The sequence below is a fragment of the Pinus tabuliformis genome, chromosome 2_1 (genome assembly GCF_031772625.1).
Source record: "Pinus tabuliformis cultivar Carrire ecotype Pingquan chromosome 2_1, CPIR1, whole genome shotgun sequence".
NCBI classification, from domain to species: Eukaryota; Viridiplantae; Streptophyta; class Pinopsida; order Pinales; family Pinaceae; genus Pinus; species Pinus tabuliformis.
The window spans coordinates 974022882-974040033 of record NC_142299.1 but is presented as its reverse complement, the minus strand read 5'-3'; the positions used below and the strand labels follow the sequence as shown (position 1 = coordinate 974040033).

Here is a 17152-nt window from a genome sequence, read left to right as displayed (position 1 = left end):
CTATAGTGGAAAGAGCCAACTGTGATGCTCAATCCGGACAAATTCATCTATGGGAAGGCTTGAATCTTCAAGCTCTCTGGTGCTCGATGCTGCCTGTGGTTAGCTCGGCCCTCTGTCTCCTTTGCTTGGCTTTACTGTTCTCTGTGTTCAATCCTCCTCTCAGGGTTCACTATTCATTATCTCTCTTGGTCTCTCCGACTTCTCCTCTATTCCTCTCTATTCCTCTTCATTCGAATATCTCTGTTCATGGCTTTAGCCATTCGATCCTCATGCCTGTTTGGTTCCTCTCCCGCCTGCGTCGATTCACCTTCTGCAGCTGCACTTGGAGTTCCCTGTTTGGTGTCAACATGAATGATCGGGAAGTGGCCATGTGTCTCCATCTAACTGGTGCCAGCATGCTTCGTCGATTCATTTCTTCCATTACGTCGTGTATGCGTTCTTTCTCCACCGTGGCGGTCGACGGATTCCAAATCCTTCTAAATCAAAGGTTAATTCCCTGTCGATTCTGCTTCTTTCTATAGGGTGCAATCTCAGCCGTCCGATCTGGGCTCCTCCAGATCCAACTTCATACGCACATCGAGCGCGGTGGACTTGCTCCACTAATAATGCGCAATCACGGTGGTTTTTCTCTCACCTCCACTGCCACGCATTGATCGTTGAGTGTGATCGTTCCGCTCTCTTCCAAAACCTCTTAACATTCAAGGGTGTCCCGGGGAAACCACTGGTTTTCCACAGCGCAGGTCCCGCCTTCTGTCCTTTAGCGCCTTTACCTTTTTCCATCCGCGGTCCTTCGGTCCCTCCATGCGACCGAGTGCTCGGATTTTCCATTTTAGCCCTTTTCGCGCAGCGATGAAATCGCGTCCTTTTCCTGATCCGGGGCTCCGAGGGGATATTTTGACCTCTTGCGCAGTCTCCATGGGCCTCGGTAAGTGCGCTTTGACTGAGGTCCTTGTCGTTCCACGTTGACAGCCATTGCCACTGGTTCAGGGCGTTTTCGATCGTTGTTTTTGGAATTTTCAAGGATTTGTTCAAGTCGATTTAGTCATGGTTCTTTGACTGTCGTTTATGGATCTGATTTGGATCAGTCGTTTGAGGTCCTCTCCAGTCTGCAGGAGGACCCGAACATACATCGCTTAGAAACAGAGACGCGTGAGATGTAGCAAAGATATGATAATATAAAAGGGACCGCGTAGATGGTGGCCCTTACAGAGAGGCTTGTGTGAATGAAACAGGCCAAAGTGCTTAAGGAGCAGGTCGACGCGGCATGACATAGAGAAGCGGTTTTGAAGGTGCGTTTCCAGCCTTGGATCGATGAGGCATTCGTCATTACAGCCTCAATCAAAGCCAAGCTTGCGTAGATGCAGGGAACACAGGAGCAGATACAAGGAAGTAGTTCAGATATAGCGGTCTCTTAATAGCACGTGCAAGAGGTACAGTAGGCAACTACTTAGTGCGTGCCGAGCTTGCAGCAGTTCGAAGAGAGTTGGGAGGTCTCCGCGCGAAGATCTCTGCACCGATAGAGTGACTCGAGGGCGAGTCACGATGTTTGTGTTGGGGGCCTGTTGGGCGCGGGATCCCCCAAGGCAAGTTTTGGGGCTTAAAGCCAATATTTTGACCATATCCGATGTAAAGACTCCATGTTTTACGAGTGCGGAGCGCGAAGATTGTAAATGAGTCATAGGGTTTTCCGCCCTCATTTTTGTAATGTAATGTCGGCTTTAGAGATCTACCCATGGTTCGCAAACCATGGGATTGTATAAATAGAGCAAGGTTTAAAGTTGTAAAAGGGAACCACCATGGAAGTCTGTAAGATCTAATGATGAAGAATTGAGTCTTAGTTGAAGCGTCGAGTCGTGTCTTTGGGTTGTAGAATAGGAGAAACCTCTGTCGCTGAGTGCACAGAGCCCTAGTAGTCCGCAACTGAGTGCGCGAACCCCTGCAGCTGAGTGCGCAGGGCGGGTTGAGTCTGTAATCTTTGGAGAAATAATAAAGAGAAGTTTTACATCATTTCTATGTATCTTTTACTGCTTTCTGCATTGAATGTATTGGGTATAAATTCCATTTCTGCTATTTATATGATGCGCGAACTTATATGAATGTGTTGATAAAGGGAATATAAGATAAAGTATCTGTTTACGTGAAGATAACTAACTGTATAAGAAGATAAGTAAGATCCATAGTGTAACTTGGGGAAATAGCATAGATCGCTACTTTAGCAGTACGAAAGCACCTCAGCCCCTGGTTAGGGCTACGCGAAGGCGATTATAACAGATCGTGAAGGCCTCACAGGTCATAAAAGTGTGTGAAGTGACCTACGCGAAGGTATTCACAGTTGGACTAAACTGACCCCTCAGACATCTTAAGGCTGCGGAAACTTGGTTCCAACATCCCCGCATACTACTTCGAGTGAGACCTCAGTCCGCGCTCCGCGAGCTATTACCGAAAGGGCCAGTGGTACATCGATTTGTTTGGCTAAATAACTCTGAACCTAGGTTAGGCCCCATCAAGCCAACACCAACTTTGTCTCCTATCCTCTCTCTCTCTCTCTCTCTCTCTCTTGTGCATGCTCACTCAGTATCTCCCAGTGTCTCCCTCTTCCTCTCTACCCCACAATACCCATTTCACCCAATCTCCCTTACGCTTCCTTCCTCACTATCCTACTTTTTTTCCCTCTTCACATCTCTCTCTTCCTCCTCTCTCCATCCCACTCTTATTTATACCCTTCTATCAACCATACTCGCTATTACTCTCCCTTGCTCTCTCTCTCACTACATATTACCCTCTCTCTTTCCCTGCATCTTTCTAGTTCCCCCTTACTTACTACCTTCTTTGTAAACCTTCCTGCCTTTCTTGACTCTCTTTTTCTCTCCCTTATTCCCTCCCTCACTACCAACCCTCTTCTCTCTTTATCTCTCTCTCCCAACCCTCACACTATATCTCTCTTTACCTCTCTCTCCGTCTCTCCCTTCCCCCTTCCTCTCTCTCTCTACCACTACCTCTCTCCTTCATTCCCTTTATCTCTCTCTCCTCTCTATCACACACTCTCATTGTCTTTTTCTCTCCCTCCCTACTCTCTCTCACATGCTCATTCTCTCTCTCCCCCATTGCCCCTCTTGTCAACTCTTCCTCTCCCTCCCTTCCCTGTCATTCCCCATTTTCTCAATTTACCTCTTTCTTTTCATACCTCTCTTAATCTACCCCTCACTTCCTCTCTCCATCTACTCATCTCTCCTTCACTATCCCTCTCACTCTTTTTCCACCTTCTTCTTCTCTCTTCCTCTATTTCTCTATCTCTCCCTCCACCTTCTTCTTCTCTCTTCCTCTATTTCTCTATCCCTCCCTCCCTTAGCTTCTGCTTTAGAATAAACCCTCTCCCACTCCCTCCCTTCCTACTTCTCAAATATTATAGGAAAAAAAAAAATACATTGCTTGCTCTTTTAAAGAACATGTGCAATTCAAATGTGCATGCACTTTCATAAACACACATGATTTCAAAATCATGCACATAGTTTTGAAAATGCACAAGCATTCGGTAAAGCATTCACGCACTTTTGAAAATGTGAGTGGATTCTCGAAAAATCCATTATAGAAAGTATGTGTGATGGTTCACGGACCAACGAGACTATAGGATAGGGAACACATATTTTTAAGCAGACAAACTCGTTCATGAAACACACTAGTTCATGAAAACCATCTTCGTGTGAGCACCCCCGCTTTGAATTGGCATGCTAGGAAATGATAAGAGGCTCAAGTTTGATTAAATTCAACGAATATGATAATTAAGGAATCTAAATGGCTTTGCTACGAAATATTAATGTTAAATTAATACTTTATTTTATGGCAATTTGGTTTTGATAATTTTGTAATGAACTTTAAAAGTTTTAGTTTTTTTCCGTATTTTTCAAGTTTTAAACCAAATAAATTGTTATTTTAGACTCTCAAAGCTATATTTTTTATATAATATAATATTCTCATATATGCGTGTACGCGCATGCCTTTAATTAATTTTGATATAAACCACAAATTTTCATGAGAATTATTTTCGTCTAAATTGTCACATAATCTTGATTCTTAGACACATTAATGAATTATAATACATTTTAATTTATTTTTATGGTTTAAATTTATTGTGATAAATAAATTTAAATTTTAAAATATCTGAACCACGGCACCGTGTTTAAGATACCTTTAATGTTGTCCTTATTTTTTAAGACTCTAAAGACTCACATTTATTCATCATTATAACAATCCATGTTGTAGATTGAATTGTATTTCTACAACATGGATTGTATTTCTTTTTGTAAGTCATATGTGGCCACTCTAGCTACACCATTCTTTCCATTCCTTCCATGTTAGGTTATTGCATAATATCTTATAACTCACAAAGATGCATCATGTCTCTAATTTTGTTCTCCATATAGAAAGATAAAAAAATATAGTATATTGTGTATTATTATACCTGCGGAAAGTAGCAGGTATATAGTGATCGATATCGCTTTGACTATGAATTAATTTCGTTTGAATTTTTAAATATCAATCGCTATTCAATACTTTAACCAAAGTTTTACGCAAAAAGTGAATTTTTAAAATCATTTAAATATTTTTCGATGGTTTTCATTGGCTATTCAGCTTTGGGGTCTTATTGCAGACGTCGAGCTTGCTTTTAAGCGAAGTTTTGCCTTTATCCAAAGTTTTTGGGGTATAATTGCAGATGCTGAGCTTATTTTTAACTGAATTTTTGCCTTTATCCAAAGTTTTTAAAAGCAAAGTTTATTGGTTTGTGTTTATCTACCATTTATAAAAACTGAAATTTATTGAGTTTGCATTTATCCAAAGCTTTTAAAAAGCCAAAGTCAAACTTTGTGTTTATCTCAAGGTTTTTAAAAACCAAAGTTTGAGTGTGTTTATCCAATAACCAAAGTAAACTTTCCTTATCATTGTTTCCAAAGTTTGAGTGGGTTTATCCAATAAACAAAGTAAACTTTCCTTATCATAGTTTAAACAGTTTAAACATATAGCACTGTGATATTTCCATTTGGCTCTTACGAAGGCCATTTATCAAACTATTCAAATATTTCCTTTAAAGCAATGTTAATCGGCAGGTATTTCGTTGCATCGCAGCCTTGTTGTTTTTCGTGAGTGATGGATTAAGAAAACTTAAAATACAAAGATGAGTAAGGTCTCTAATTTTGGTCTCCATATAGTAGGATAAAAAATATAGTACATTGTGTATTATTGTTTTGGGTGAGTGATGGATTAAGAAAACTTAAAATGCTTTAATTGAAATGCATTTAGTTTATGTCTATAGAATATACGTTTTTGTTTTTATATTGATAATTTTGATTTTAGAATTTTTTAAATTGATAGTAAATTTATTTTCTTTAACTTAGTTTTAATTTTTTGTTATATAAATTTTTAATATTTTTTATTTAATTAAAAATTAAATGATATAAATCTATGAAAAAGGAAAATAATGGTTAAATAAATTTTAGTTGTAAATTTGAATTTATTAAGTGCTTAGATGCATAGAATTATTTAAAGAGTAAATCTTTTTTAAAGTTCAAAACTTGAGGAAAGATTTACACTTTGAGAGATTTGATCTTTTAGACATTTGAAACATCTAAGGTTAAGATGGGTTTTCAGTTAATTTCGGTCATCGATGGTTACAAAAAATTTATAGATGATCCATGTCATGCATATAATATGATTAATATTAGTTTGATTACTTAAAGTGTACTCACTTGCCTTAATTAATTGAAAGTGCAAAGAGTATTATCCAAAAGGATTAATATCCATCCATCTTTTATTATTATTATTGTGACAATTTTAAGATGATCAAAGTTATATATATGTATACTTAAATATTAATTAGATGATTTGGAATTTATTCACTTTCCTCGATTGGTTGAAATATAAAGAGTATTGTCAAGAGATATCAATGTCAATATTTCTTCTTCAATTTTATATATAATGACACAATTCGCAGATGATTTAAATTATGTGTATGTGTGTGTGTGTGATCATTTTAATTTTACTTAGTATTTTCTGAATGTGTTGAGGACGTAAAGAATATTGTTCAGAACTATATATCAAAATTTAAATGAAGAAAATGTTGAATAGAAATAAAGTAATAATGTTTAATGATGAAAATTGTGAGTAATAAAATTGTAATAAATGCAAATAGTTTACATTATGATCAATTTCAATCTATGTTCATTTTATTTTCTTGTAGTGACACCTACTAAATTTTCCATCTTTCATATTAATCATATGAAAAGGGAAATTGAATTTGTGAACCATTTGAATCTTAACTTGAAATAATTACCCCGATTGGGGTGTGACGGGATGTGAGACCCCTGCGAGGATCTTTGTTATGATTAAACACGTGTGGAGCAAGGGAAGTGGGCAGACCACCCAACACAACGACATGCTCAAGGCAATTAAGGATCTGACAACCCGTAACCAAGTGGCAAAGCGGACCTCGAGTGTAGTAAATTGGGTATTACAATTGGTAAGTCTGGAATTTTGCATGCAAATGTTGTGGTTTCACCTTAGAAGATGTTGTGAGATGGTGAAGGTTGCTTGTGGGACTGGAGACCTACGGCACGGGCCGAGCACCTAGGTCAATGTCAACGATGCGACGATAAGGCAGGGCTACTAGTATGTATCTCATGCCTTCTTAGTTCATGAAATGGTGGTCTTGTTGCAAGGAACGAAGCCAGAATGATAGAGTTTGGTGATGGTAGTGCATGGGTTAGTTGGGATTGGGTTAAGTCTATCTTTGTTAGTGTCTAGAATGTTGATTTCAGTCTTTTATGGAAATCTATTGGCTCAGATGGGCATGTATGGGGAGTCAAGGCTTAGATTTAGTACTTTGTCTATAAATTTTGTTAACGTGTCCTTTAATTATAGGCTTCTGAGGCCTGGATGGGTCTAGGGTCAGTTAGAGAGTCTCACATCTTCTGGAAATATTCCGGCCTAGAGAGGCATGCATGGGGAGTCGGGGTCATCACCCAGCGTCTGGTCTGTAAATTCTTAGAAGGGTTCATTTAATTCTTGGCGTCAAAGGCTTGGATGGGCCTGGAGTTGTTTAGAGAGTTTGGGAGAAGTAATGCATCTAAGCCATTTGAAAGATATGGTGAAAATCGGGTCTTCTGCCAGCCCAAAGGCAAAGGCAGAAGGTTTCAGGGTTCTTTGTGTTTTAGTTCTTCAAAACAGGAAATGGGGAACTAAAATTTTCTCCCACAGGAAAGAGACGGACGGTAAAGCCCGCATTTGGCATTTGGATGGTAAATATTTTATTAAGCCATTTGTGTGCACTACCCTTTCAAGTCTGCCTAAATTGCAAACCCCTCCGGCTCCGCCACTGCTGGTTATCACTACGGTGAGGGCACGGGAGGTAGCGCAGTGATTGGGAGACCCAGTCTATGGCAACATGGTGAAGGAAAAGGCTGGTGCATGGTTGCGAGGGTGTCGTCATGACAACAATTAAAACAACATGAAAGGGAAAGTGTTGTTGGCTTCATCCAGTAAGCCCCAATGTAAAAGAGGAAGGAAAAATGGGGAGGAGAACATGCAAAATTTCATGCATGCTTACAGTGTTGGGTCTCTGACATAAGTGAAGTTAGTAATCTTGTCACGGGAGGTGGAATTGAATGCCAAGATGATAGCAGAACCAAGTCCAGCAAACGACTGGGAACCTTTGGTAATGGACCCTGGACACACCCTTGGAAGGTTGACTATGTTTAAATAGTTAGTCCAACTATATTAGGTAATGAAGAGCTTACTGGTGAGAGCCAGGTTAGAAACTGAGAACTTGGATGACCCTCCAACAAACCCAGAAATCTGAACCAAGCCTAAAGGATATTCAATGAGAAATACATGCATTACAGGTATAACAATACCATCAGAGTGTCATTCTTGTCTGAATGGAAAGATATCTACAAAGTCTGCAACGAAATGAAATGCTAGGGTTGAGTGGAAAGGACCTTGCCCCAGTAAAATGGTCTAATGACTGACTACTGGGAACTCATGATATTTCTGAAAGTTTCTAATGTGTTTTGTTTGTTTATGATCTTGTCAAATATCATTTGCATTGTGAGTAGTACATATAGATGGGTTACACATATGGTAGCCTATAAAGATTGGATGGACATATTCAAATTGTTTATGTTTTGGATGGCTTATGATGTCGATCGATGGCCAACATACCTAGTTTCCTTAGGGCATGTTGAGGCCACCAGACATATATTCTATAACCTTCTTTACATATGATTAATAGAAAGGCACTGCCAAGATTACACAATTTTTTTTTTGAAATAATTGAATAAATGTCATAATATCTCTCTTTCCTCCCAACATTAATAGTGTCTTTTTCGAATGTCAAATATTGTAACTTATGGATTGTTAACCCCCAAGAAAGTTTCAAAGGAAGTTTTTTTTTTATTATCTATTACAATAGGTGTAATATTAATTGTTTGAGAGAATGATTCATCCCATAGAACTCTCACGTAATTAACAAACCTTGATGAAAACATATGTGGGTGGTTCTCAGGGTAAAATTCCAGGGTTATACACAAAACCACGATTTATGAGTCTTGCATGAATCCATATGTTTGATGTATGCTTCACCATATATCCAACTATGATAAGTAACTCAAATTCCAAGTCTTCACAAACTTTCATGGATTACTTTCTTTTACTCTTTTTTTTTTTTCAAATTTTATCTATTATGACATTCTTTATTGATATGTTCCTTTCCGTTCATTTTCTCTATTCTTTATGCTCTTTAGTTTACAATCATTGTTCCTTTTTTTCGGATCATATACTCTTTTTCATTTAGAAATTTGTTCTTTCTATACTTGTTATCATTTAGATGCCATTTTCCATGGCTCTCTTTATCTCCCAACATTTTGTTTTCCATATTCTTGTCGCTGGTCAACTAGCATTGGAATCAACTAGCTTTTGTCATGCTTTTTGTTATTCACATTTCTTTTTTTCTTAATCCTCTTTCTATTCATCGCTGATTTCTTAAACTTTTCTCTTTGTCCCCTAACATTTTCACAAGTTTATTTTCATACCTTTTGAAAATATGAAACATCCATTTTGTAGTTATGACAAGAAATGGTATTTTGACTTACTATAATATTATTATAATTATACAAAGAAATTGGAAGAAAAAACGTTATGTACAGACTCACTCAAAACAATTTGTATATTACTCCCACAAAACCAAAATACAGGCCACATAAATAGTGCTCATGAGATCCAACAAATTTCAATCAAGGAGAATATTGTTGAGAAAATCTTTCAACAAATTCCAACAACCAACCAACCTAATCTATCAATTTACTAATGTAAGCATTATTTCCAAGCCCCCTCTTTAATGTTTACATTACATCATTACAAAGATTAATACAAAAATGAGAAATTACAATTCACATGTCACATTTGTCTAAATGGTCTTCCTCGACACTTATCCCCACTCTGAAGTCTCTTGAAAAACGCTCTTTTCACCACCACAATCTTTAAGCTTCCCATTCAACTCATTTAATACATAATCGCCTCTAACCATCTTTGATGAACTTTGTATAATTGACGCTTCTCGATCTCCCGAAGGACAATTTCGATATTGGACTCTATCCAAAAGTCAATTATGCCACTAGCCTTTCTAGACACATGGATCTCATGACATAACCTGTAACTAACGCTCTTAAAGCTCAAAACATAGCAAGACCCACCATCATATAACAAACTCACACATTCAAACTAGGGGTACGTTCTCCTAGCACAGTAGAACATTGAGAACCTATTATTTTAAATTGTGCTAATCTATTCAATAATTTGTCTTCATATACTAATTTTTTCACATAAAATAAATATGAAATATAAAATGATTGAAATAAATTGAATGCATAAAAACACCCAATCATGTGGAAAACAACGAACCTAGAAATCATCAACGCTAAAGCATATTTCCTCCCAAACGTGTAGATCTCCCAATCACTGTTGCAGATGGCCATGGAGCCCATAAAGCACCAGACAAGTGAATTTCTGCTTTTCTCTTACTTTATGAAGCCTCGATTTCATATTTCTCAGCATTGAAAAGACCGTCCTTTGCAGATCCCATGCATATAAATTTCTCGTTGTGATCTCTGTCTCATAGTCTTTCTAGTCTGGAAAAGATTTTATATTTGAAATTCCTCATCGATATTTGATCCGCGGCCTGGATATTTCTTGTTTCTTTGCGACTATCACACTTCTTATACACTCCCGAGTCTACCACGTCTTTAATCTACATTATTTCTAAAATGATACTAATGATGAGGGTGACAACGGTGCTTTCTATTGTGTGTGATATAAGGCATTCGATGGCCATCCCATATCTCTATGAAGCCCAAATTCAGGTGAATCAGAGCTGCAAATTTGTAGCTTCATAACCCATATTATCTCACTGCCATTTCCACCATTTAATTTGTGGAACATCTATACAGAGAGGAGAGGACACAATTAATGATGCCACCGCACTTTCTCTGAGCAGCACAAAGAAAATAAAAGATCAATAGTAGATTTGATGGCAGAGGGGCTCCAGTCTCCAGATCATTATATATGATCCTTCCTGTCACTGCGTCCTCTCGGTGTGAGTGTGATTTTGTCAAACGGAAACGATTGTGGCTTATCAACAAATCCAACGCACAAGCGCTGCAGTGCCAATCACTGGTGGCTCTTTTCTCTAGCGCATACAACAATACAATATTCGAAGCGACATTGAACACATGAATGCCCATTTTATTGTGCCAAACTAAATGTTGTTGGTCAAACTATAATAAGAAAAGGATCATAGCAACTCTTGCGCATTCATCCAGTCACTCTTCAGAATCAACAATGACACAAAACATAGTAGGAATGATCCACTGCAGAACCCGTGACGAATAGAGATCAAACAAATTTCGAAGCATTATGACGTAGGCAGGTCCAGAGTATCCATTTTGCATGCAACTGAGTCAACGTACACTGGCTTTCTCCTTCTCCAGGTGGCCTTTCTCACACGTACCGGCCACACAAGCGCATAGATCTACACAGGAAAATAAAATTCACAATAGAAGTAAACTTTCACACACTCTACAACTAAGCTATGTACAAAGATTTAGCTCTCATGCCTCTCACATTTTGCTAGCTTTCCCATAAGGGAATTAAGCCCCTTAAGCTCTCATAGAAGCTCTGATACTAACACATAAATTGGAAGAACAAACATTGTAGATAGATTCACTCAAAACAATTCGTATATTGCTCACAAAGCCTAATTACAAGCCACGTAAATAGGGCTCATGAGCTCTAACAAATTCCAATCAAGGAGAATATTGTTGAGAAAATATCTCAACAAATTCCGATAACCAACCAACCTATTCTATCAATTTACTAATGTAAACATTATTTCCAAATATTATGACCTTTTATATAAAAAATAAAAAAATTGGAATCAATGCAATCACACCAAATATAATGTTGAAACACTAAAAGAAAAACATGTATTTCATAAATATATAACAATATACAATTAAAGTAAACATAAAATTGATATACATTGAAATCAATAAATCATGTTAATTTAATCACACTGAAATTAATATATCTACTTCATCCTATATTAACTTACATGATATTTCATCTAATTTTTATTAGTCAAATCTCAACACTAAACTTGAACTAACTTATACATTAAAATAAATGCATCTTGAGTTGCTATTTGTTCTAACTTTCTATATTTATATGCTTCTTACCATTCAAAATTTTATTAGTGTGCACTTGTTTTATAATTATCATTTATTTTAATTTTTTTTTGTCAATATGTTATTTTTCGTTCCACATTATTTTTTGATATTCCTCTAATTAATCATTAACGTTAACATTAATCATATTTTTTTATCGCTCTTTTTTCTTCACTTTTACATTTTTTTTTTAATCTTCTTTTTATTAATCACTTATTTTTATAAATCCTTTCTTTAATTCCTATTTAACACCTAACATGTTTATCTATTTGTGACTTTGCATTCTCAACATACTATCCATTTGGTAATGATAGGATGACATGGTAACCTAAACAACTGTATCACGATTATTATTGTACCCCTATACCAAGGATTTTTTTTGAAAAGAATGCAATGAAAATAAAATTTAATGATGAAGTAATTAAATTAATACATATAATTTATACAAAATACCACAATAAACAATTAAATCAACCTAAAACTGACCTACATGGAAATCAATGTATTTCATTAATCAAATCACACTGAAGTTCGTGCATCGAGATGAACTCGTATAAACTTAAATGATATATCACCCTATTTTAGTCAATAAAATATCTATATAGAGATTAGAAATTGACATGCACTAAAATGAATACATCCAAATAATATAATTATACGGAAACAAGTTAAAATATTTTCCAATTCGGTATCCTTCTCAAATATCTTTCAACTGCAATGTCAATCCTCTCCATGAAGTTCCTTTCCCCTTAAAACATATGATAACAACTCCTTTAAATATTTTGCAACTCTCTATCCTTAAAATAATTTGTAATTTTATATATTCTTCCACGTGTAAAGTCAATCCTCTCTATGGAGAACCTTTCCTCCCACCTGCAACTTCTTTCCGTCTTACATGCACTTCTGTTTTATCGGAGAATTGTTTCTCTTCCCTTTTGGAATTCAATTAAACGAAATATGGTTTTTCTTATTATACTCACAAAGTTAGATTATGGACACATATTTCAGGGAATTGTTTAATGACTCTTATTTGACAATTCCACTAATAGCTAATCTCTATAAACATTATAATAGTAAAGTATTTAAATTTTATTTTGTACATTGAATTTTTTATAAACATTAATTGCATGTATACATTAGTTGTTTTTTATTATAATATAGTTAATTCTATCTCAAAAATATTCAAGATAATTAATTTAAAGAAAACTTTAGACATTACACGTTTATATTGTGATTATTATTTTTGTTTTGGGCCATGGATGTAAGCCATAGGGGTATATTTAGCATTTTTTATTTTCTATACACATGGATATTAGAATACTAAAACATAAATTATTTTAAGAAAAATCCGCAAAAATTATATATTTTTACACCGTTTGTGTTTGAAATTGATTTTTTAAACTAGGATCAACACTAAACACTAAAATAGTGATATTTAAAAATCAACATCCTAGCCATACACTTAATTTTTTTCTCAAACTAGAATCACAATTAAGGAATTTAGACTTCTGTGATCCATAACATTGTCATTAGAAATCTTCGGCAAAATCACATAATCAACCTTTTGTCGACGCGTTTCGAACCAACCAGTGTGGTTATTATTCAATTTTTTAAATAATAAATTATAATAAATCATTTAACCATTTATACTATAGATTCTATTAATAGAAATAATATTAATAATATATCTATTTATTTTAAATTAACAAATGAATTCCTTTTTTACCAATTTTTAGAAAAATATTAATTAACTTTTTTAGTGATTTGCCCAGGTTCTTTAGGTCAAATTAGCCCTTAGAATTTTAGCCGTTGGAGTCTCTGCACACTATATTTAATCGAGCTAGCCAGATTGGTTCTTCAACTTGTCCTGACGATGAACCACACTGGTTGGTTCGAAAGGCGTCGACAAAAGGTAGAATCACAATTTCAAAGTCAAGATTCTAATCAAAACCTATGCACAAGAAGAATTTTGATTAGGGAATCATGAATTAATCCTAGCCTTAGTGGCTAGAAATATGCTCACAAACCAGTTTGCATAACTCTTAAAACTGTGTTACAAAGGAGAATCTTTTTTTAGTGAATCGAATTCCTTTTTTGGTCATCGGTACTTTGAATTGAATGGATAGTTAATATTTTTTGATACGTGAGAGTATAAATTTTGGGTTAACATTTGGTTTATATTTAAAAATAATAATTTAATGTTATTTTATAAAATTAGAAATTAGCATGTAAATTAAAATTACTGTAGTGAAATTAATTTATCTTTAGTTATTATTAATTTATTTTTTATTTAGAATTTTGTTTTTTTATAGACGTTATTGTTCAATTTTCATTTTTTATATGTTATTTTTTATTTAGAATTTTGTTTTTTTATACACGTCATTGTTCAATTGTCATTTTTTTTTAATGATTATTTCATTATTGTGCTCTATGTTACTCGACATTTTGTTGTTTTTACAGTTAGTTGATTGATACAATTATCAATTATACTTTTCATTGGGCTATTTTATTTTCACTTTTCTACATTTTTTAATCTTCTTTGTGTTGGTCATTGACATGCACATTGAAACTAATATATATTTAATTGTCATTCAATGTGTATTTGTTTTTTTATATTCTTTTTGTCATTGAAATTTTTATTATTTTTTACCTGTTATTATTGTTGTAATGACCCCGGTAACCTGTAATTCTAGATAATTACTGTGGCAAAAACAATATGAGTAATAACTTATTATTATTAAAAGACATTGTTATTTTTTGAAAGTGAATATAATGGACTATTTTGCACATGTGTATGGATGAAATGCTGGCAGCCTTCAAAAGGAGGATTTTCTATTAAAAGAAAAATAAATCAGTTATGAAACTGAAAAACAACTGCCTCTCACCCAAGGAAAAGTCCTGGGAGGAAAACCTCTGGGCTGTTGATGAACAGGCAGAGGAAAGTTTCCAGAGAGAGAGAGCAAGTGGAAAAGTGGGTTAAGTCTGGTTGTGATCAGATAACCCAGCACAGTGGTGCATGAGTCTTGTTGAGGGCTGCAGGCCTGCAAGACGGCTCGGGGGGAGAGTCCAGTGCAGTGGATCTCAAGGTTGGGAGGTTAAGAGCAGAAACATTGTAGGTGACTTTTGAAAGTAAGGACTTCAGTAGCAGGAATAACCAGGTACGCTTCCTCTAGTTGGTTAAAGAAAAAGCATAGGTATTTAAGAGTACAAGAAGATACAGTAGTTGTATTATTTCTTTAAGTTATTGTGGTATGATAGATAGGATAAAATTACAGTTTCTTTTCCAAGAAACTGTGATGGAAGGTGTGACTGTGTCACATCTGTAGAATGTATTCATTTAAGCTCGCACAGTTACAATGTGCTTAGCTTGGAGCCAACTAAGAACTGTGGAAATGGTAAGAGGGAACAATACCATTTAACAGTAGGAACAATCAGAGAAATAAACTAAACAGAAAACCTTAATGTTCCAGGAATTTGGAGAGTAAAGATTTGGGAAACCGGAAAGGCTGAGCTGGCTATAAATATTATACAGACACAGAATCTGAGTTTGTATGTAAATAGTATTAATGCATAAGTCAAAACTATAGTTACGAATTTAACCATGTGCAACTGTTCTTTAAATTAATGCTGTGTAAGCCGAACGAGATAGTGTAAATGAAACGTTTATTCGAGAACGTTACGGTATTAACAGTGCCGTGTGAACATGATATATTAAATAAACCAACAACCCAGGAGCTGTACTATCATTTCAACCAATAGCTGTATAGCGGAACGTGGACACGGACAGCAGTGATATAAAGAGAAGCATTATAAAGCTTAAACATTGACGCACGTCAAACCCTAACCTCAGAGCTTGGAACCGGTTACATTCATAGGAACAAGCTAAATTAACTGAGCATGTTGTACAGGAATCAAGATATAACATCGAACAAAAAACGTTAAGTAAGCACCTCGTCAAATAATAGCCATATAACCCTGCTAGTTGAGTTATGGCAAAGACTGTGCGCGGAGGGGTAAACCCTACATTCATAATACGAATGCAGGACAACCCTTGTCGCCGTATGAAAATGCATATAAGAATTTGAACCGAACTGTAGAAAATCAAGTACAAATAAACCTTACGGAACTAAGTCATAATAACCTTATTGCAATAGAAATGCCATAACTGTAAACGTTATCGAGTATTGGAAAAGAGCGGCAGCGAATACACAGAACATTGAACTTAATCATAGTAACCCTAATGCAAAGGAATATTATAACTGTAAATTTGTCGAGTATGAACGACAAACTTTCATATACACCAGAACGAAGATTTAAATGTCCATTAACAGATATGGATATGTATATATTCAGGAAACAGAGTCATTAAGAAACTGTAATAAAGTATTACATTAGCCATGAAGAAGTCCAGGCCGGACAAACAGAGGGGAGCCGCAGGTATTAACATGGCAAACGTTCTTAAACTCATACATAACCTTACAAATCCATCAACAGCTCGAAAGAGCTTTCAAACGAACAGACAATGTCAGATGAATCTGAAACCCTAGCTAGTTACATACATAAAACGTAAGGCGTGGAAGCCATGAACCCTCATGCTGGATAGACCGCCAAATGAGGCCACCAGATTTAAAGTGCATAAGGGTTTTGAGCACGGTAATAACCTGAGACAATAGGCAGAAACAAGCCCTGTCTCAGCTGCATTCACCTTTCATCAAATCATGAAATTTACCATGAGAAGAAACTGTAAGCGGATAGGCATACCTTAGGATCTGTAGCAGCCAAACCCTCTGGCTCGCTGTGGAGGATAAATCGTGGACAGCGACGGATTTGTAACTATCTGTAAGCAGCAACAACCATAGTCAGGGTACCGACGATTACAAGAATACCAATAAACTGGAAGCTAACTGAAATGTAACATTTAAAGAGTACGCGGATCGAACCTGAGGCTGGTAGGAGGAAATGAGCAGGAGAGATTGCAGAGGGTTCTGTCGAAGAGCTCAGCTGTTGCTGAGTGAGCAAATGAACCAACGATGAATCCGCTGAACAAATATATACCATGACAAACCCTAAAACGAGCTGGGCCGTCCGATAAGGGAGAGCAATCTCCATCGTTGAATTAGGCGGGAGGCCTGGTGCCAAACCCCAGAACAGGTCAGCTCACCACCAGTCACATGGGCAGCACGTGATGCTGGGCCATCTGGCCACGGAAGCTGTGAGCTGGCTCCACAGTACTGCCATTTGGTGTTAACTTTGTACCAAAACATTAAAGCGAATCAAGCCAACTTATGTCAAACAAAATAACAAGCATCGGTAATGCGGAACTTAATCGAGGGAAGGGTTAAGTTATATATGATGCCGCAACATGAATTAACCAGTTATTAAAT

The 17152-nt window shown here is 36.0% G+C and overlaps 1 protein-coding gene across 1 annotated transcript; it reads right to left on the bottom strand.

Annotated features, from left to right (window-relative positions):
* Window positions 1-16076: 16076 nt before the first annotated feature.
* Window positions 16077-16877, bottom strand: LOC149203877 (uncharacterized). The gene is made up of 3 exons (XM_089402015.1): window positions 16709-16877; window positions 16530-16605; window positions 16077-16429 (listed from the first exon to the last, which is right to left on the bottom strand). The coding sequence occupies exons 1-3, from the start codon at window positions 16875-16877 to the stop codon at window positions 16312-16314; spliced, it is 363 nt and encodes a 120-aa protein (XP_089258141.1). The 3' UTR covers window positions 16077-16311.
* Between the last annotated feature and the right edge of the window lie 275 nt (window positions 16878-17152).